Source organism: Salvia splendens, chromosome 21, assembly GCF_004379255.2.
Source record: "Salvia splendens isolate huo1 chromosome 21, SspV2, whole genome shotgun sequence".
Classification (NCBI taxonomy): Eukaryota; Viridiplantae; Streptophyta; class Magnoliopsida; order Lamiales; family Lamiaceae; genus Salvia; species Salvia splendens.
Window position 1 is genome coordinate 68,702 of NC_056052.1, and position 21,396 is coordinate 90,097.

Sequence of the window (21,396 nt, forward strand, 5' to 3'; positions counted from 1 at the left end):
TTTGACCTCGTTCCCTGCATATTTATATAAATATATATATATATTTGTAAAGGGTTTCTTCTTCTGTATCACTTTGGAATCTTGAGTTGGCAGCTGCTTACTTTGAATTTTATGGCAATTTCTTATTCAGGTTATTGGGGTTTTCTTGAATGATAACATCCACTATACATTCATTTACTCCCTCTCCCTCTCCCTCTCCCTCTCTAAATAAGATCTTAATTGTTTAGTTTCTTGTTCCATATTTAAACGTTACTCTTAGGCAGGAATAATATCTGAGTTTTAACTTTTTTAAGTATTCAAACATTTTTTTAATATATTTTGATATTAGTGTGGATTTTTTATATAACAAACAAAATACTTTATTCAGCTCTAATTTTAGCAGATCGTTTCATTTTGATTAGTGGAATTAATGAACTCCCCATTTGCTAGCAACGCACTACACTTGCAAATAAATACATTGCAAACGAGCTAAGAGACCAAATATTTTAAAACCAAGTATAATTACAGATTAAAATAATCGTATTAAGACTGGCCATCTTTGGTATATTTTGCAATTAAATGATAGAGCTATTAGGCCTTCTTTTATGCTACTACATATAGGCCATTAGGCCTTTTTTATAGCCCATTGAGCCTTGGTAGGCTGGTTGATCCAACTCCAGTGGAGACTGGAGTTACAAAAATTCAAAGCCACACTAAATGGTTTAGACTGATAGCAAGGTAAGAGACAAACATACGTCTGTGTAACAAACAATTGGCTCAATTAACCAAATCAATAGATGGTGTAGTTAGATACAACCATCTTTAAGAGACAATAACCAGCTGCTGGTTTAGACTGATAGCAAGGTAAGAGACAATAAATGGAATATCCTAACTAAATTAACTGGTAGCTTATAGGAAGGAGGGGAGCCCCATGCCGATGACGATGCTCCTCAGTTTTTCGTCATATTCGGGTGTGGATGAAGAGCATCGTCGGCTGATGAGAATGACACACAGCAGCAGTAAGCTCCAACCAAAGGTCAGGACGGAGTTAGAATATCACCTTCACAGAACCTCCATGAGCCATCGTCTTGCCTCATCAGAAGATAACGTATCTTATAAGGGCTGCACCAGATAATTTTGATACTATGAAACGCTAAGTTGCACAAGGAAACAAATTAAATGGTCTACTTCGTTTCATCACATCATGGAAATTATTTAATAATTCATAACCTACAGATTCGCCACAAAAAACATAAAATCCAAAGAATGTGAACTTATGCAGGAGTTTCTACTTTCTGCCAAGTTATGGCTTAATCAGACAATGCTTTGATGGAAGGCTGTAAATATTCACATGTAATGGAGTAGCTCATAGCAAATAAATCAGTCAAAACACCAGAAATGAAAAGAGAATTACCAGAGTTACCACTAAGGATTTTACCTGTAGTAAGTTGGGTTTTCAGGGAGGGACTCATCCACCAGTTCAGCGGCCTCCTCCAAATGTACTTCTATGTCTGCCATCTCCCCACCAATCCCATCTCTTGAAATCTCTGCGTGTAAAATTGTCAAGTGCAGCAAAACAAATCTCCAATGGCACGACTTGGCTTCTGCAGTATCAGTTAAAGCTTGCCACTAAAACAAAACCACTGACCAGAAGTTAGTAATAACATATGACAAAGACTAGATAGGTTGAAGTACACTTCTTCACCACAATCATGAAATGAAACTCACCTGTGCAAGCATTGGTCCATCAAGTATTTCACTGAGCCTGTGTATGTTGTGGTTAGGTCCAAGTGCTTCGGCTTTAATTGCTTGCCACTGTTTGACAATAGCCTCAGCATCTTCAACCGGCATTGGAAACCAATAAGTTGATATTGAAGAAGAGACAAAGCTGTTTGTAGGTCAGCAGATTCTGGATTGTCCCTATACTGCATTTTGAAAAGAGAAAAAGACTTTCTGGATTTGTCTCATGATGCCATTTTGCTTTGCACGTCTGAAACTAAAATCTATAGAACAATCCGTCAGGGTAGGAGAGCTTGTGGAAATTCTTTGTTCATACAACCTCCATCTAGAACCATTTCCAAGTCTCAACTGTTGTGAGTTTATTAGTTTGAACATGGCAACCAAGATACAGCCTAATGCAGTAGCATATACCATCTTTCCAATCACATGACTGAAATCCAACCACATATTCCACATTCCACCCTGCTTGGAACCTAATGTTCTCTCCAATTGAATAGAGGATGTGCCTACACTGCTTCCAGCATTGGCCTTGCCCTCTATCCGTGGACTTTGCAGGTTAGGAGGAGCAAGCTGCTTGACAGCTGGCCCAAGATGTCGTGAAGTTTCTGTGAAAGAACCTGGCACTTCATCTCTTCGATCTGTTGGAAGAGCAACAGAAAGTGCTCGGTGCCTTATGTCAGATAAAGCTGGAGAAGATCTTCTGTACTGTCTTTTTCCAGAAGCTTTTTTATCACCATAGAAAAAGTCAGCCTATTGTTGCAACTGGAAATTAGAATTTGAGAGGCTACAAGAATTTCAAACATTATGCATATTCACACTATCAAAGAAAGTGTTTACCAAGGATGGGTTACAATCTCGGGTATCTGGAAACATGCCAAGAGCAGCATCTTTCAACCATGTTTCCTAGAAAGAGAAACGCAAAGCTATGATGAGGATCAAAATTATTAAAATCGTAAAAATTGCAATAGAATTTTCATCCACAACATGCAAATATACCAAGCCATAATGATTGCAATCTCAGCAGAAAATGACAGCAAGAATTCCAAATCAAAGTCATTCATGAATCAAGTCGCTTGCACACTAGACTAGGCTGTATAGAAGGCTCTTATCCTACTTGTGGATATCAATACGATTGGTTATAAATAGGACCGAAAACAAATTTAAGTATTCCTTGTTTCAGAGTTACGATATGAGTCACAGTTCTGTGGAAAACTAACAATCAGCATGTAAAAACTACACAACTGATATATGGATTTTATATGGTGGGTGAGAATGACATATATAGATAAGAAGCTTTAATATCAGAGAAAACTACCAGTGGTTTGTTAGCACTTGAAACTTCTTTAGTTTCTTTCACTTGCAGTGCTTTCTGAGAACTAGGAGAAGAATTCAGCTCAAGCTGTCTTAGCTCTTCAACAACTGTAGCTTCATCACCCTGGACAAAAACTACACAACTGATGCATTGATTTTATAAGGTGGGTGAGAATGACATATATAGATAAGAAGCTTTAATAACAGAGAAAACTACCAGTGGTTTGTTAGCACTTGAAACTTCTTTAGTTTCTTTCACTTGCAGTGCTTTCTGAGAACTAGGAGAAGAATTCAGCTCAAGCTGTCTTAGCTTTTCAACAGCTGTAGCTTCATCACCCTGGACAAATCAATATCTCAGATCTTCTTACCCTTGTCTAAAAATGCATAAACTGGAAAATGCAACAGTGAACAGGGAAAGGAGCAAAACAGTGTACCTGCCCAAGAAGGAAAGCACAAAAGGCCTCCTCAAATTTCAAGTCAATGCCTTCAGATGCTATTAAGCATTCGCAAATTGATTTTGCTTTGTTAATCTACAAAAAAAAAAAAACATTGGCAAACTTATCATCACTAGAAAACAGCAGATCTGTTTGTACTACTAAACAATGGTAAACCTATAATCAGTATATAGCATTGAATGAATTAATATTCACAAGTGGCATAAGAGTGAGGATGTACTACATAAAATACTAAGAAGAAAATGTATACTCAAAAGGCATAACATCATCTATTAAGGGGAAGTCAAACATGATAGATATTATAGCAGAAAAAGATAAGTACCACGTCTATTTGTTTGCTCGAAACTCCAAGGGCACTATGTGCTAACAAAACTACATAGAAGCTACTGAAATCAATGACAATCCTTTGATTCAGTGCCTCAAGTGACTTTCTGTTCTTTCTGGTGATAGCTAAGCTATCCCATGGAACAAGTTCCACTATTTCTGTAGCCAATAGCTTTTTGAGTGCTTGATGCAGAAAACAAGCCCAGTCTTGAACTTGGCATGAAGTTTCAACATCCAGGCCTTGTCTCAACAGTTCACGTAAAGCTGCAATTGCTCCAATCCTTCACTCTGCATTTTCAGGTGTATGGGACATGCCCAAAAGATCCAATGTGCAAGCAGGAGCAAGCTCCTCCAATGATTCTTCTATCTAAAAGCAATAATAGGACTTGACCAAGTTAAGAAGTAAAGTGTATTTAATAGGATTTGTGCATTTCTTGTAAACCTCACCAGAGAATAACCTTACAAAAGCACATCTGAGGTGAAGCCCAAACAGTAAAACTGATGGTTACCTAAGCCAACAACATCATCTTCCCAAGAGATATCTTGCTCCTCAAAAGACACTGAGCACGGGCAAGAGCTTCAAATCCTTGAGAAATATTGTTCTTCTCAAATCCAACTTTGGCAATTGCACACTTCAAGAACGCACCTATAATAAGAAGGTGAAACATAGCAAAAGTGCCAGGTAAAAATTGCTGCTTTTGTCTCTTACCTCGGATAAGGCCATAGATAGAAGGAAATCGTGAACAAATGGCTTTGACTCAGGATGTTGTAGAGCTCTTCGCCCAATTTCTAGCACAAGCTTCTCTTGGCCTACCTAAATTATTCCAACAGAGTTGCATCAAAATATAGATTCTACGGAAGATCATTCCATTCTGTATTCTCCATTTGCAGATATGTAAGGCCAGTAAACAATAGATCCATCAGATGAAATAGAAAATAATACTGCTAATATTTAGCAAAGTCAACATCACACTTGCTACATTATGTAAAGCAGGTTGGAAAGTATCAACATCTAAGTGCATGGCAATGCCTACCTCCTGAAGAAGGCATAAAGCACCAGGCAACCAAGTCCAAGGAATCTTGAGAGAAGATTTAGGTGGCTGCTTCTCTTTGAAATTTCCAGCATATTCTGGTTCAAAAAGAAGTTTGTCTCTTACATCCATCAAAACATCCTGAGGCAAAAAGGACACGAATATATGAGCAATACAGAAATCAGGGACCACTTATTAGGGAAAAGGTGCAGCATAGATGAATAAGTAACTCATCATATTATGCCCACCAGGCATGAAAAGGTAATGAAACAATAACAGGAAAGAGTGAGTAAAGAAAACACAGGATATAGACCCGGCGAGACAAAACAGCATCTTTGGTGTATCCCTCTTCAATCTCTGCACTTTTTAGACGCATCACTGACTTAACAATTTCATCTTTCTCAGCTTGATCATGCACGCCGATAATCTGAAATCACATTTTATCAAAAAAGAACTCAGTCACACGGATTAAATTCTTAATTAGTAGGGCAATCAGTTGTATGTTTCCATACAGGACACCGAGACCACATGTTATAATGCTGCCAGTTTCTGAAACTTAGCCGCATAATATGAAACATCATAATGCCCTCAAAAGAACCCACCAGACTACAGGGCAAAAAATGAGATGGGAGAAGCCCGTATCAAGTTGATTTTGATCATTTCTTTCCCAAATCTTCTTATATTCATAACAAAATGAAAAAGATCACAATTATGGCTTAGTGTCGGAATCAACATCATGTGCACGTAAAATAAGGACGAGCTGGTGTAATATTTACCGTAAGTGAACAAAAGTCAAAAACTATCTATGGCACCCAGTAACTTAGCCCTTGAGATCAACTGTAGAGTCCTTTAGATAGTCTCATTAACAACACTTTCCAGCGAGTATAATCCAATTAACCAAAAAGGCAATCAAGTTTGCAATTCCAAACTATACGAACGACATCACAAATTTCAACAAAGTAAGTGTAAATTAACCTGGCAGCAAGTGACGGGGATTTCAATAACGGGAACCTCATTCGCAGCATTGACACTCTTACTAGAACTTTCCTGAAGGTCCGTGGCAGCACACAGTCTCCACGGGCGGCCGACCGCCGAATCCTTAGCTCCGCAGCCACTGTGATAATCAAAATAGCCGCATTTCTTCTTCGCGTCGTAATTGCGCCGCCAAGTTAGAATATCGCCCGCATTGTAACAGTATAACTTGTTTCCAGTTTCACTATAGAGGCATATATTATTTACACTGGGCACCAACGTGTGAATATTGGCCATGAAATCCTAAATCAGCGGCTCCATTTTACAGTCATGTACTAGTAGTATTTCTGAAATAGATTCCCAAAACCTAGCCATGGTTTTTGAAGTGGAATTGATCTGCATTTGAGGAGAGATTATGGAGCCTAATTTTGTCGAGATTGTCTGCAAAACCGTTGCTTTTTTCCTTTCTTGCTTTATATGGAAAAGCAAAACATCCAAACAAGGAAGGGACGAAGCTATTAGAGCATCCACAGTAGGAATAGCCCAGCAATAACCCAGCCATAGTCAAGCCATAAACTCCTCCTACGTCATCAATACTAAAAATCCTCCGGCCACATCATAAATAGCCCAGCCATAGCCTAGCCACATCATAAATAGCCCAGCCACATCAATAGCCACATCACTAATAACACAATATACGAAATTTAATTTACGGGAAACATTAATAATACTATTTTAATTTTTAAAAAAATACAATAAATTAAAAAAAGTACAAAATTTTTAAAAAAAGTACATTAATAAAAAAAATTACATTCAAAATCGAAAAAGTACATTACTTAAAAAAAATCACTCGCCGGCTCCCTCGCCTCCGTCGTCGCCGTCGCCACCGCCACCGCCGCCTCCGTCGCCACTGTCACCGCCGCCTCCGCTGCCACCGCCGCTGCCGCCTCCACGCAGATCGTCATTCATGCTCTCGAGCAATGTGAAGAGAAATCTCTTCTCTTGGGGGTCCGTCGCCGCTCGCCATTCGGCTAACGTCTTCACCATCATCTGGCGCGTTTGTTGACGCGCGAAGTACTTGAGATCCTCTGTAGACTGGCGGTCAAAGGGGGATGCCGACTGGACCTCCTGGGAACCCCCGGAGACCACCCTCGCCTCCCATTGCGCCAGCTTTTGCCAAGCGGGGCGAGGTCGGCGGCCGAACGAATGAGGGTTGGGGAGCATCTGGTCCGTCTCGGGGGAGGTCGTGGGAACCACCGCTGCTGCCGCTGTAATCCCCGGTATAGTTCAATCGTTGCTTCTTCGGCCAGCCAGCGTCGACACCTACTCGGAATTTCTCGGAGTCGTTCAGCACAAGATAGCAATTCCAGCAGGTGAAGTCCTTATACAACCCGGGCTGGGGAAGGCTTTCTCCGCTATCCTCCTGCAGTCGTCCTCCGTTTGGCCACTACTCTGCATGCGGAGGGCGTTGGCGTACAAACCCGAAAATCAGGAGACGGCAGCCCTGATTCGGTTCCACGCCTTCCGGCAATCCTTCCCGTTGTGTGGCCTCCCCTCCGGGCAAAATAGCTGGTAGGCTGCTGCTACCTTGCCCCACACGTGGACGATCCTCTGGTTATTAGAAACAAGAGGATCGTCGCAAACACTCACCCACGCCTTTGACAGTGCAACATTCTCCTCGTCCGTCCACCTTCTCCGTACCGTGGGGTCATCCCCACCCGGCTGAGACGACTCCCCGACCTTCTTTCCCTTGCCCTTCTTCTTTGGAGCGCCACTACCTTGCACTGCTCCCCCCGTTTGAACGGGAGTTTCCGGAACTCCGAGACTATCAAACCCCAAATCCGACAAAGCAAAATCATCAAAACCGCTCGGCGTGAACTGCGAATCCGTTGGGGTCGATGTGTGCGATGAAGCAGTCAAAAAATCAAAACTGGGGCGATAGACGTCCCCCCACCTCACCTGCGTCGCCGGCACGCCCCCCGGCGTCCCCTGCGTCGTCGAACCTCCCCCGGGTATCATCTGCATATTGGGTACCCACCCCGGCATCATCTGCATATTGGGTGCCCAACCCCGCATCGCCGGGAACCCCCCCGGCGGACTCCCTCCGGTCGGCATCCCGCGTAGCATCTGCTGCCACGGGTACATGTTGTAGTACCCGGGCATCTGATTCCATCCGCCTCCAACGGGGATTGGGGGAGTTTGAGAACCGCTCGTCCCTGAACTAGGCTCGTTGTTTAGATCCATTTCTCGGTGTTGATCTTGTACAGAAATTAAGATAGAGAGAGTACTCGTTAATACAAGTGGTGCGAATGAAAATGAAGTGCAAATCGCGTATATATAGTGTTTCGAAAATTAAAAATAAAGAATAAAAAATCCGCTGGGCTATGCGCTGGGCGATCCGGCCGCTGCAATGGAGCCGAGCGGATCGCCCAGCGCATAGCCCAGCGGTTTTTGACCGCCGAGCGCTAGGCAAAATTGATATCCGGAAAACCGCTCGGCGGTTTTCGGATCCTCCAATGGTACGCCTAGCGACCGCCTAGCGTCGGCGCTCGGCTAGGCGGTGCGCTAGGCGCCATTGTGGATGCTCTTAATGGTCTAATTAGTCTAGGTGCCCCCAATCCCCACAATATACTAGGATTTTACTATATTTGACGTCACAAGATTCTTGTTAATTTTACAAGTGTTTTAAATAAGTAGATAAAAAAAATAAATTATAAATAAAATAGATAAAATAAAGTAAAAAGGAGTAAATTAAGAAACACTTTTCTTAAAATTTGTCATATATTTCCTTTTTCGTTCATCTTAAAAATTTGTCACATTTCATTTTTACCATTTTTGGTAATAGACCTCACATTCTACTAATTTATTCTTATTCATATTTTATTTTATATAAAAGTAGAATTCACATGCCACTAATTTTTCAACTCACTTTTCCGTGCCGGGTCAAATGGTGACAATATTAAGAAAAAATTAATCCCTATTATTTTATCCGAAAAATGAGAAGCAAAAAATATTTTTAACAACGGATCATTCGTTCATGAAAGGTCAGAAATTTTTCACTTTTTTTCTAAATTTTCTTAATTTTTCTGATAAACAATATCGATAAGTCAAAGCGGTCTTCTACAAGGTTTCCCAAAGTAAGTTCTTACTTAGAACAAAAATTAGGGCTTGAATTCAATTTTTGTGGCTGGAGAATGAGTGATGGGAAGAGAGAATCAGGTGCAGTGCCACTGCCAGTGTTGACAAGATTGAAGTTGTTTCTGTCAGAGCTGATTACATATCTGACGACCCGCTCCGACGGCAGCCTGAACCGCCGCCTCTTCAACCTCCTCGACTTGAAAGCCTCAGCACCATCCACCAAGCTCATCGACACCAGCCATGTCACTACTTCCGACATTACAGTGGACCCCTCCCGCAATCTCTGGTTCCGCCTCTTCACCCCGGCCAGCTCCACCTCCACCTCCACCTCCGCCCCCGTCCCCTTGATCGTCTACTTCCACGGCGGCGGATTCTCCAAATACGCCCCCGACTCCAAGGTCTTCGACCACCTCTGCAGCCACCTAGCCGCCCGAGTCCCCGCAGTCGTCGCCTCCGTCAACTACCGCCTCGCCCCCGACCACAAGCACCCCTGCCAGTACGAGGACGGCTTCGACGTCCTCAGATTCATCGACGCCCGCCCCTCCCTCGTCAATGCCGACATTGGGAGGTGCTTTGTTGGAGGGGACAGTGCGGGTGGGAACATAGCTCATCATGTCACGGTTAGAGCTGTTGAGGAAGTGGAGCAGTTTGGTGTGATGAGGATCGTTGGATTGCTTGGGCTGCAGCCCTTTTTCGGAGGCGAGGAACGCACCGAGTCTGAGGTGAGGCTGACCAAGGTGCCTGGGCGGATGGATAGATACTGGAGGGACTTTCTGCCGGAGGGGTCGGATAGAGACCATCCTGCGGCTAATGTGTGGGGCACTGGCAGAGATGTCACCGACCTCCTCCGCTTCCCGCCTTGTTTGGTGGTTGTTGGAGGGCGTGATCCGCTGCAGGACTGGCAGAGACGGTATGTTGAGTGGCTGAGGACTTGTGGGAAACGAGTTTTGGTGGTTCACTATCCAAATGCATTCCATGCTTTCTATGCATTTCCCGAACTGCCCGACTTTCATCTCTTTCTTCATGATGTTGCAAGCTTTGTCCGGGAACAACTCAACTCCTGTTGAATTTCACTTCTGCAAACCAGAATCTTATTGTTCTTGCATCATTCATCTACACATGATAATGCATTTCATTTTGTCAAGACCCAGTTACTGCCTTGTAACAAGTTTGTGTTATTGGTCATGTTGTATCATGTACTATCTACAAGGGCTTGTACGTCTCGAGGTTCCTTCCTGTCTGAGCTTTATATATATACCAGATTGTGGAATGCAAGACTCATTTCTTTATGATCATATATATATATATATAGGTGTACTATCTCTCTTGATGTTTTATGCCTCAGATTGAATTTTTCTCGAGTATAAAGTGTGGATGATAAATTCTACAACTTTTTCATTCAAGGTTTACCATTTACCGATGAATCATGACGATAGTGTTCATTTTCGCGTAGAGAGATTTTATTCAAATATATTGATAAAGTTTTCTTTACTTGATTTAATACTCTATGCATAGCATATACCATTTGAAGTTGGGAGTAAAAATAGCAGGATTCATGGATTGCAATTGAAGGTAAGTCGAGCAAAGCTTTGAAATTGTACACAAATTTGAGCCTAGTTGTGGATGCTGCTGCTTTGGTCTTTTGTTTCTAAGGAGAAACTACAAGTATGGTGGAGTGATACACATTTACATTTACATTTGCAGGTTCTTGCCCATTTCCATCCCAATATCCAAAAACTCGGATTCTAACATTTCTTGCTCTTCTTGTTGCTCCAGAGTTTCATAGAGAGGAGAATTCCTGGTTTCGGGGAGCCACAAGCTCAAAAAGCCACTGATTATGGACAGAACCCCAAATACGAGGAAAGAAAGAGACGGGCTCGATCTCCCAAACACAACCAGCAGGGGAGAAATCGAGGCCCCCAGCATCAATGACTGCCTCAACATGGAAACACAGAAGTTCCTCACGTTTGTAGGGAACAGCTCCACGCAGTAGATGTACAGCACATCAAATGCAGTCGAAGCTGCCATGAAACCAACTGCCTCGATCATCAGTTGTGGTAAGCTTCCTCTTTTCTGTGATGATATCTCGCTTCCATTCTTGTCTCCTGTTCTTGAGAAAATCATGCCGAGGATGCAAGAAATTCCGGTGAGAAACGCTGAGGCAGAGAAGAGCAGGCGGCGGTTTGTGAAGGCGAGCATCACACTGCCTATGAAAACAGCTGGGATCTCCATCATCGCGTTTATGGCAACAGTAAAGTAGAGGTTAAAGTTAAGGTTTTCAACGTTGAGCTGAACACCATAGTAAACGAAACCAATCCCAAAACCTGTGAGCATAACCATTGTCATCCTTCTCACAGCCCATCTAGTATTCCGCAGTCTCTCAATAGGCAAGGCTTTATTTTCTCCTTTGCCCGAGACCATTTTCTCATTCGTAGACGATGGCTCCAGGAGACTTAGATTCGGGGGCAACTCTCTTCCATTGATCCTAGCATATCTTCTCAACACATCAAGAGCTTCTTCGTTTCTTCCCCTCACGAGTAGCCACCTCGGAGACTCTGCTACAAAGGGCATTAGTATAAAGATTGAGTAAATGAGTGGAAGGATTGAAATAATCCTGTACAAAGTTCTCCAACAAGTTCTGGTCGGATAAGCAATCAGGGGGGTAGACAGAAACCCCGCTGCAAAGAAGAAAAATCCAACTTGGCCAACTTGACCGCGCCATTTCCGGCCAATGGTTTCTGTCGAGAGCACCAGGCAGCATATACCGATGCCTGCTCTGGAGAACCCATTTGCAAAACGGAGAAGAGAGTAAATCCATATATTTGGGGAGAAGGAAGTAAGGAAAATGGTAGCAGCGGTTAGGAGACATGAAGCAAGCACTGCCCTTTTCCGCCCTAAGCGTCCATCCGCCAAGCGGCCAAACACTGCAGAGCCTATTAACACATACGGTCAAATTCATTCAGAAAAACTGGGGGAAAAACACCTTTTCTTCATGCATGATGCCTTAACATTATTAAATCTCATTTATGCAAAGTTTAATATTCTTTCTGTCTCTTTTTAGCAGTCTTGAGTTGAGACAAATAACAAGTGGGAAAAAGGAGGAAACCTATGAGGGAACCAAGGAAGTAAACCGACGTTGGCAGAGCAGCAAGAAATCTACGGTCACACACGAGTCCCCATTCAGCAATTGTGGAGCTTGTACTCCCACCACTCCACTCCCAAGTCCCCGGCTTCAACCCACAAACAGAAGCAGCCGTTGTGCGACCACATTCGCGGCCAATGCACCGCCATGACTGTGGTTGAGCATCTGTGAAGATGGTGACAAGGGTGCAGTGGGAATCGAATATCCTAGCCAGGGACACCAAGATTACCTGCACAAGCTGCGAGAATCCGAACGACCCCACGTATTCCTCCACCACCTCATCCACTGTAAGCTGCAGCTTACTCCCTACTCCATTTTTCTCTCCCACAAGTTGCTGTTTTTCCTCATCCATTTCAGACAAGAATGTGAGGGCGTGTCAGTGTTGTCTGATTCTTGAAAATAGCCCTTTTTATACACTGTGAAAACAAACAGTGAAGAAAAGGATGGATACCAGTGACTATATTTGCATTAAGTTTGGGGTTTGGATCACATTATGGCTAATGTTGGTTGGTTTCTTGACGTGTTATGCCACTAAGAAAAGATAGCATTTTTATTCCTTGAAGGTGGCAATCTGAGTAAGGAACTAGCTTGGATTATATTATACTAATGTAATCATTATGCCTTAATAATCAGTGACATAGAACTGCATTATTTAAACATTAACTTGTGCCTCAAATTCAAGGTTTAATGCATACAATCAAAATTTCTACTGTATTTGATGAGGTAGAAAATGTATTGTGCTGTTGTAGTGGGAACAGAATTATTCCCACTAGTACAAGATGCTGATCCTATATTCTCACACACTATACATATACTCATATATACTCAAGTATTTAATCTATTTTGCAAAAGATAAAAATTACTTACTAGCTTATTTTGAATTGTGATGCAACTTGAAACGAGTTATACATTTTTATGGATGCGCATGCGAAGAAACAAAGTACATATCCCCATATTGTTACAATTTGTTTTATTTTTTCTTCTCATATTTATGCAGTTAGAGTATGATATTATCATTGTACATTGCACATAGATGCATGTGACACGATTAACATACATTTAAAGAGATTATGATTGCGAATAATATTAATTCTCAACATAAACAAATTCATTTATAAAGTACTTAATAAATAATTTGCCCACTTTGAGTTTGTTGCCTATAATTTCAACAAACATCAATTTAAAGAACCAAATATTGATGCCAGCAATATACCAAAAATTTTCTTGTTACAAGAAAACTTTATTTCAGTGAAACAGAAAAAAAAATCCAACTAATATTATTTGTATCTACAAATTTAGTTAAATCTCCGCGATCCGAAAAATAGTAATCGGTTTATGTCTCATATAGGCGACGTCGTTTAGCATTATAAAATAATGATTGTAAAATTAATAATTTCCACAAAGAAACATAGTATGAATTTTTCGTATGATAAGTTCTTGTAATGAAGCACTATAGCAAGTATTTTTGGATGTAAATTGATGGATATCTCAATCATGCATGCTTGGTGGAAACCCCTGCATTATGGAGACTACCACCTTGCATACATATTTCATATGTGGGCATCATATTTTTAAGACTTTTAAAAGCTAATTAAAAACAAATTATCACATAATGCTTTTTCTTGTAAACTATGTCTTACTTTCAAAATTATTCAATGTACCAGTAGTTAGAGTTGTGACATCCATACAAATTAATTATCTGAGGGCACATAATAAACACAAAAGGGACATTAATTTGTGATGGTCATGGTTGCCTAGCTACAATAAATTTAGAAAGAAAAATGGATTGAGAAAAAGTATTGATGGTTTCCTTTCCATTGTTCTCTTCTACTTTCAGACTTGCTCAATATTAAAGGACCTATTTTTCAAGCCATGATGTGTGTTAGGACAGAATACTTGTGTATTTGATCAAGAAACAAGGTGTATGTTAACTTCTAAAATGTAAGAAAAAATAAACCTTGTGGTGATCATTGCAAGTTTACTATGTTCTTATACTCCAAGAAAGTCCCCTCTAATGACCAACAGTTGCTGATGAGCTTGGTGTGAGCTCATCCGATCCTTTGGTGATGCAGCGAGCATGTAACTCCAATTTGGAGGAGATGGATCATGCAGTCACGCTGCACGTTTCTCAAACTTCTCCAAGCTGCACTCCATGTCTCAGCATTTCCTGTTACTTGTTCACACAAAGCTGAGTTGTCTAGAATTTCTGTGACTTTTTGTGGGACAGACATCTTCACAAACTGGTGAAGGCTCAAGTTGTCGACTGGCCTTCCTGTCAAAATTTCCAACAAGAGGATTCCAAAACAGTACACATCTCCAAGTTTAGATAGTTTTTATAGTTAGACGAAGATTATTCAAATAAAGATTTTAGATGTGAATTCTTGAACTAGTTGTTACCCATGCAGAGCAGTATATCCAATGGTTCCTCGGATTGCAAGTGAGCTGGACTGGTCTGAAACTTCTCTTGCTCCGAACATGGGAACTACTCAGGCTAGACCAAAATCACCAACACGAGCAGTCATGTCGCTATCAAGAAGGACGTTATGTGGCTTGAGTTAACAGTGAGCAACAGGTGTACACCTGTTATGAAGATAATGCAGTGCAGCAGCTACATCTGTTACAATGTTGATCCTTTGAAGAATGTTCAACGTAGGTGTGTTTTCTTGTGGATTTAGCCATTTGTCTAAGCTCCCATTTGACATAAACTGATATACGAGTGCTTTGAAATCGTTTCCATGGAAATCATTGCTTGAACAAGAAGTTATCACCTTGGCAAGGTTGTAGTGTCTGACGCTCTTCAAGGCTTCGCATTCAGCCAAGAAGTTTCTAGCGGCTCCACTCCGTCTGAGGTTGAGAACCTTAACTGCAACGACTGTTCCATCCGAACCCAGAGTGCCCTTGTAAACACTCTCAAAACTGCCTGACCCAATGAGGTTCTGTGATGATAAACAGTAGGTAGCTTTCAGCAGTTCTTGGTAGGATATCTTGGGGAAGAAGTTCACAGGCCTGGATTCTGAATCCGGTGACCTCTTCAGTCTCCTTAGTATCCAGTAAACCAGGAGAAGAAGCAACGATATAGCAGCAAAGGATGAAGGCAAGACGATTATCAAGATGGTATTGGAGTTTTTGGTCCTTGTTTTCTTCGGATTCTTTGAGGTTCTTGCTGAGGGCATGCCAGTAACTGGAACTGAGGTGTATTCCACTGCAAAGCCTAGATTTAAGGACAGATTTAAGGAGATGAAAGAGAAGAGTTTTGTCAAGAAACTTGGATTATCCCCCAAAGATTGTTGTTTGAAAGGTCTAAGTAGTTGAGGATACTCAAATGAGCTTAATTTGGAATCCTCCCTCAAAAGAATATCCTTGAAAGCAGATAATGTTCAATTCCAAACAGCTGCCTATGCTGTCTGAAATCTGACCATAAAATCTGTTGTAAGATTTCAGTTCTAACAAGATGGCTCATGTTTCCAAAATTTTCAGGCAGGGGACCAATGAAGGAGTTGTACGACACATTAAATGACAGAATGCTTGGCATGCCACTGATTTCTTGAGGAATGATCCCTCTCAGATTGTTCCTTGCAACATCAATAAAGACCAGTTGATTACAATTTGCCAAGGATGATGGTATGCCTCCTTCTAAGTTCTAACATGTTGTCAAACAAAAACAGTCACAGCATGACAGAATGCTTGTCATGCCACTGATTTCTTGAGGAATGATCCCTCTCAGATTGTTCCTTGCAACATCAATAAAGACCAGTTGATTACAATTTGCCAAGGATGATGGTATGCCTCCTTCTAAGTTCTAACATGTTGTCAAACAAAAACAGTCACAGCAGGCTTGTGATGTTTCCAATGGATTACGTGATCTTTCCTGTCAGCCGGTTAGACCCAGAACGAGCTTTCCTACACTTGGAAGCATCCCAAACGAGTCAGGAATGGTACCATTGAGATCATTTGAGAACATATAGAGGGTACTCTAGCTCACAAGATTTGATCTCTCTCTCGGTATGCTTCCATGGATAATATTGGAATGTAGATAGAGTGTGTTCAACTTAACGGAAAAACTGGCTATACAGAGAGGCAAGATTCCTCCAAATTGGTATTCACCTAAATGCAAGAGTTCAAAGTTGCAACAGTTTGTCAGAGAAGAGACAAAAGTCCAGATCTTTTCTTGGCCTAATCTATGATTGTTGGAGCCTATAAAAAATGTTAGTAGATTAAGCTGCCCTAAGTTCAGAGGTACTGTCCCGGAGAAGTTATTGCTGCTCAGCTCAACGCTCTCGAATTTTGAAGCATTAGGGAACGAATCAGGAAGAGGGCCGGTGAAGAAATTGTTAGCTAATCACAACTTACTGAGATTGGGGAGAACAAGACAAATATCATTCCTTGAGTTACCAGTCAAGTTGTTGAAGGGGAGGGCTAAAAAGTCGAGCGCGGTGAGGTTATAGAGTGAAGGATGGAATTCACCGGTGAGGTAATTTACAGGAAACCTCAAATTTTTGAGGTATTTCAACATGGATATTGTGCTAGGAACCTCACCACTCAAGTAGTTGTAAGACATAACTATCTCAACCATGGATGTTAAGTTTCCAAAAGAAGATGGGATTGTACCTTTTAGAGTGTTGCTGCCAAGGTACAACCTGAGAAGCTCAGGAAGTGATCCTAGTTCGGTTGGAACGGTCCCTATCAAGTAGTTATGGTCCAAAGCCAGGTTTCTGAGTTTGGAACAGTTAGAAAGACCGTCTGGGATTCGCCCTCCGAGAAGATTGTTGCTCACATTCAAGATTTCGAGTCTTTCAAGATTTCCCAGCCCTGAGGGAATCACTCCTTGGAATGAGTTTACTGAGAGATTAAGAATGGTAATGAAGGAAAGGTTTCCCAGTTGGGGAGCTATGGTCCCAGCTAAGCTGAGTTGTGTGAGATTCAAACCCCTGAACCTTTGGAGCTTTGGGCCACATGCAACCCCGGTCCAGTTGTGAAAATGGGAAGAGTAATCCCAGGAGGCTAAGGACATGAGGGGATCTGCGGTTATGAGGGACTTGAACGCGATCAGTGCTTGTTTATCGCCTTGTTGCTGGGGTATCTGCAGCTGATGCTGGGGTATCTGCAGCTGATGAACAGTCTGGAGATGTGATAATGAGTGGAAATATTAAGGAAAATCTCATTGTGAGAACATCCATTTTAGCAAACTGAGAAACTACAAAGGAAAAGTTTCTACTACATGCAGTGTGCGTGTGTGTGTTTTGTCTTGTTTGTAGGCGTGATTCTTGATGGCTAAAGTTTAGAGTAATGAAAATTTTGCTAGGGCAATAGTAATACTTGAAACTAAAACAAGTTTTCTTATCACGCATCTTTAAGGGTGGAAATGTACCACAATAGATCAAATAAAATAATGTTGTAGGCCACATTGAAAATGACTTCACTGATTTAGCATTACAACCAAATCCTTCTGCAAATTTCAATTATGACTATAATTTTTTTGATGCAACAATTGACTTGAATTAGGATTGCATGAGATCAACTTCCATTTAGAGAAGAAAATTCCTGCAAGCAAAATACGAGCTGGTCTTCATAATATAAAAATGGTAGATCTATCAAACCAGCACTAAACAGGCATGCAAAACAAGAAAAAATTTTAGAAAACAACTTCTTTCGCGTCCAATTTAACATGATATTTTACAGTGCAGAAAACATTCAACTAACACTTAGGCATCATGATTCCTCTACAGATGATTACTTCTCAAGTGATACAGTTTGCAGTCAAAAAATGCACAGGTCAGCCACATATTCCTCGTTTAAGGGGAAGAAAACCCCCCACACTGTTACCTCTCAAGAATTTGTCTCGGCAGCAAAACATGTTTAAGAGCTCGCGCAGTTGAGGCACTAGTTTGCCTGGTGGTCCAAGAAAAGTCTCAATTTGTGTAGGAGGAGCTCTTGAGTTCCATAAAGTGGTTTACTGCTAATGATCCATTCCTTCTCAAGGTGCCCTGCTTTCCCAATGCTCAGCATCTCATTCTGAAAAGCAGATGCAATGCAGTAAATTGAAGTTTTCAGGATATCAGCCATTGAATAAGCTTTTGCATACAGAGGGCTCCCTCTTATTTTCCCCATTGCACCTGCTGTTGACTCCCTTCTGCCAGTGTTGACAGTGGCCCATTTGATTCCAGCAGGACCCATCAAATGCGCGGACTGTACATTGGTTTTCTTTCCCATGAGAGCTTCCACAGCTAACAAACTAGATAGCAATGTCGAGATTACAGTAGCATTACTCCCTGAGAGTTGAGCAACACCAAATTTGTCCTCCTTGCGCGACCTTGAAGTTAATGAAGCAACAACCTGAGCGCACCATGCACACAGCTGCATGATTGGCAGAATAAGTTAGTGAGTGAGTGCAACATGCAATAATCATGCCTTTCTTATAACATGTTGAAACAAATACTCTCTTCACAGTTCACTCTAAAGGAAAACAATGAGGACTATAAATAAAACAATATAACTGGCTTTCTTATCAGGAAAACAAATCATCAAGCATCACTGCATCAACAGATAAGTAAGTACTTGCTGAATAGTCCTTTTTGGGAACATTTTTGTGATACCAAAAATTAGGAAGGTACTACAGCAAGAAACTTAAGATATAAAATTAAAAATATAACGTTTCAAATAATTTCTACTTTGGATTCTTATTTCCCAGTCTATCTATCAGCAACAGTACCTTAAGTCCTTAACCCATTCACACAACTACTAAAACTTTGGCTATGTGTGGAAGAAACTAATCACACTTCCCAAGCATCAAGAAAGATAGCAAATTCAAGAGAATGGCCTCACTCCTTAACAAAAAACTTCCAGATACAAAATAAAGACTTCCTTAAACCACCATGGAGTGAATGACCATACAAAATATATATAACTTGAAACAGTATAAGTGATTAAAATGAATTTCTAGAAGAGAGAACCAAAAGATATAGGCAATATAAATATGCAAAAGATGAAAAAAATGTTTTGACTAAAACACAAAAGGATAAAAATCACGGAAAGAAAAACAGTAGAACCAAAATATATGAGTTGATGAAATGAGGGAGAATAAGCCAGAGAAAAGTGAGATGATGGCAAGTCCTCACACAGTTAGCGGACATAACCAATTAAATAATCACTTTGATGTGATGTGATCCTGATGTCATACCTGTGCATCAAAAAATGAGACATTGAGTTTCAGAACAGCAAGCCATTCCGTTGGTGAAGTTAACTGGTCAGATAGTTGCATCGACTTATCAGCTGAAGAGCACTCTAGACCTTCAGCTAGTTTCTGGGTGAACTGTTCCAGAGGCCGTAGGCAAGCAGCTATAACTCTTCTATAAGTCTCACCAGTCTCCTCAAAGAAGGCAGCTCGGCGCCATGAATCAACACTATTCTCACACACCATGCAGAGATCAAGATAAGCAAGATACTGCAAAAGTGAATTGGGGGTGCTTTCTTCAATTGTGGCCAGGAGCTGCTCACTTGGATTTGTTTCTGCTGCTGCTGATCCTTTTGGGGGTGCAAATACAAATCTCTTGGTATGTAGAACCTACAGAGTGATCAAAATGGAGTACATAAAATTCTTGAAAACTCAAAACGTGTTAAACTGTGAACAAAAGTTTTAGGAGAAACAATCGGTTAAATGAGAAACCTGATGCAGATGGTGGCTTAGTTCCCAGCAAAGAACTACTACAAAACTCCCAAGATAAAACACAACCTGCTCGACAACAAACTTTCCAACTGAACCTTGACTCTTGTACTCATTAGGCAAGAAAAAAGATAGTATCCCAGATAGCGCAAAGCCAACAGCAGAAAACCTTAAAGCCCGTCTGATAGACAATGGAAGCCCCATTTTGTAGCTGAAGAACGGAGGGCGCTGTTGGTTCAATTAGCTTTAATCAGTACAGCAAAATAAGAAACAAAAAATTGCAGTTTATCAAGACTTTGTTAAGTCCAAACTAAATATTTCACTAAAAATTGCGATGTTTCATAAATTAGTACAGGACTACAGACTCATTATCATACCATTCTCTTAATCTACTTTAACCAATAATCTCAATAACTGAAGTAAAGTAAAGTCTAGTCAATCAGCACTATATAATTCCACATAAACACAAGAATCTAAAAATTGACTTAGTTCAGAAGGCTTGAAGAACTAATCACCTGAATTATCGGAAACCTGAAAACCCACCGTTGCTTATACACATAATGCAAGCCATAAATCAATCCGATCACGAACCCCCTAAACCCCAAAACACCAACCCTAATCGAACCCGAATCAGCATCATAATAAGCATCACAACCCCAGCACACAGAAATCGCCGAAACCGCGCCGGCCACAGCACAGAGGCACACAAACAGAACGAAGCTCAACGACACTCTGACCCTGGTCCTCAGCAAGCTCTGCTCGCCTCCGGAAACAAATATTAGGCGAATAAACGAAAGCGAGATTTCGAGAGGGGAGGCGAACTGCAGAGGATGCGGAGAAGAAACGAAGAAGAGGGAGACGGAGAATACGAAGAGAGACAAGTGGAAGCAAAGGAAGTAGAGTAGGGATAGAAAAATGGGGGAAAATGGGTATTTAGTAAAGGGGGAAAGAAGAAGGGTTTTGGAGAGGAAGAGTATGAGGGTTGATTGGAGCGATTGCCAAATTAAGAAGCTGAGGAAGCGGTGCCTGATGATGGCGGAGAGAGCTCCACCGCCGCCGCCGCCGCCGTCCTTCTCTTTGAAGAGAGTGCGGTGGATGGCGGCGGAGATTGACATTTCAGCTATTGTGACAGGGGGCGGGAAGATTGGGGGTTTTGGGGTTTGGATTTGGTATTGCTATTATTTATACGGTCTCCCAACTATAATCATCTCTTTTGGCACATCATAATAAAAATGAATCATTTCTCTTTGATATAAAAAAAATCTAATATTTAATTATTATTACTATATTTTATTATTTATTTTACTCTTTTTTATTTTAATTATTTTATTTTATTATAAATAAGAACATGTCCAAAGAAAAGGATAAATAGAAAAATAAACAGAAATTACTTTCTCCTTTATAAGAGCATTTCTAAAGAAAGAGATACATTATGGGGTACCGGCTTATAATTATGGCCTTTTTTATGAAAAATTATTCTCCAATGGGAAGGGTATTTGAGAAGGTATTTATATGTTTTTCCATTTTAAAGATGTATCTTTACCTTTCTATTGATGGAGAGATAAAATCTTATAATTATCATATTTACCTTCATAAAAAATCAATCTCCAAGGAAGAAAATATTTGAGAAAGTATTTATAAATT

The 21,396-nt window shown here is 41.0% G+C and overlaps 5 protein-coding genes and 1 pseudogene across 9 annotated transcripts; 1 reads left to right on the forward strand and 5 right to left on the reverse strand.

The window, feature by feature from the left end:
* Positions 1–718: 718 nt before the first annotated feature.
* LOC121783724 lies at positions 719–6,239 on the reverse strand (annotated as a pseudogene).
* A 2,703-nt stretch (positions 6,240–8,942) lies between these two features.
* Positions 8,943–10,280, forward strand: LOC121785183 (probable carboxylesterase 18). The gene has a single exon (XM_042183563.1). It carries the CDS (start codon positions 9,007–9,009, stop codon positions 10,015–10,017), a length of 1,011 nt encoding a protein of 336 aa, XP_042039497.1. The 5' UTR covers positions 8,943–9,006; the 3' UTR covers positions 10,018–10,280.
* A 201-nt stretch (positions 10,281–10,481) lies between these two features.
* Positions 10,482–12,777, reverse strand: LOC121785182 (organic cation/carnitine transporter 1-like). Of its 2 annotated transcripts, XM_042183562.1 has the most exons (3): positions 12,322–12,777; positions 12,057–12,243; positions 10,482–11,883 (listed from the first exon to the last, which is right to left on the reverse strand). In XM_042183562.1, the coding sequence occupies exons 1-3, from the start codon at positions 12,442–12,444 to the stop codon at positions 10,643–10,645; spliced, it is 1,551 nt and encodes a 516-aa protein (XP_042039496.1). In that variant the 5' UTR covers positions 12,445–12,777; the 3' UTR covers positions 10,482–10,642. The 2 variants fall into 2 exon arrangements, with proteins under 2 accessions (XP_042039496.1, XP_042039495.1); XM_042183561.1 differs by having other exon boundaries at positions 12,057–12,776.
* Positions 12,778–14,556: 1,779 nt separating this feature from the next.
* LOC121784979 (LRR receptor-like serine/threonine-protein kinase EFR) lies at positions 14,557–15,265 on the reverse strand. The gene is made up of 2 exons (XM_042183282.1): positions 14,861–15,265; positions 14,557–14,672 (listed from the first exon to the last, which is right to left on the reverse strand). The coding sequence occupies exons 1-2, from the start codon at positions 15,263–15,265 to the stop codon at positions 14,634–14,636; spliced, it is 444 nt and encodes a 147-aa protein (XP_042039216.1). The 3' UTR covers positions 14,557–14,633.
* Positions 15,266–15,438: 173 nt separating this feature from the next.
* On the reverse strand, positions 15,439–17,269 carry LOC121785209 (probable LRR receptor-like serine/threonine-protein kinase At3g47570). The gene is made up of 4 exons (XM_042183594.1): positions 17,264–17,269; positions 16,485–17,211; positions 16,333–16,427; positions 15,439–15,732 (listed from the first exon to the last, which is right to left on the reverse strand). Exons 1-4 carry the CDS (start codon positions 17,267–17,269, stop codon positions 15,439–15,441), a joined length of 1,122 nt encoding a protein of 373 aa, XP_042039528.1.
* Positions 17,096–20,915, reverse strand: LOC121784977. Of its 4 annotated transcripts, none has more exons than XR_006046870.1 (5): positions 20,268–20,915; positions 19,756–19,980; positions 19,270–19,653; positions 17,916–18,446; positions 17,096–17,211 (listed from the first exon to the last, which is right to left on the reverse strand). XR_006046870.1 is itself a non-coding variant. In XM_042183281.1 (5 exons), the coding sequence occupies exons 1-5, from the start codon at positions 20,865–20,867 to the stop codon at positions 18,100–18,102; spliced, it is 1,455 nt and encodes a 484-aa protein (XP_042039215.1). In that variant the 5' UTR covers positions 20,868–20,915; the 3' UTR covers positions 17,988–18,099. The 4 variants fall into 4 exon arrangements, 2 of the variants coding, with proteins under 2 accessions (XP_042039214.1, XP_042039215.1); XR_006046869.1 differs by lacking the exon at positions 17,096–17,211 and adding an exon at positions 17,416–17,633; XM_042183281.1 differs by lacking the exon at positions 17,096–17,211 and having other exon boundaries at positions 17,988–18,104; positions 18,206–18,446.
* Positions 20,916–21,396: the final 481 nt, after the last annotated feature.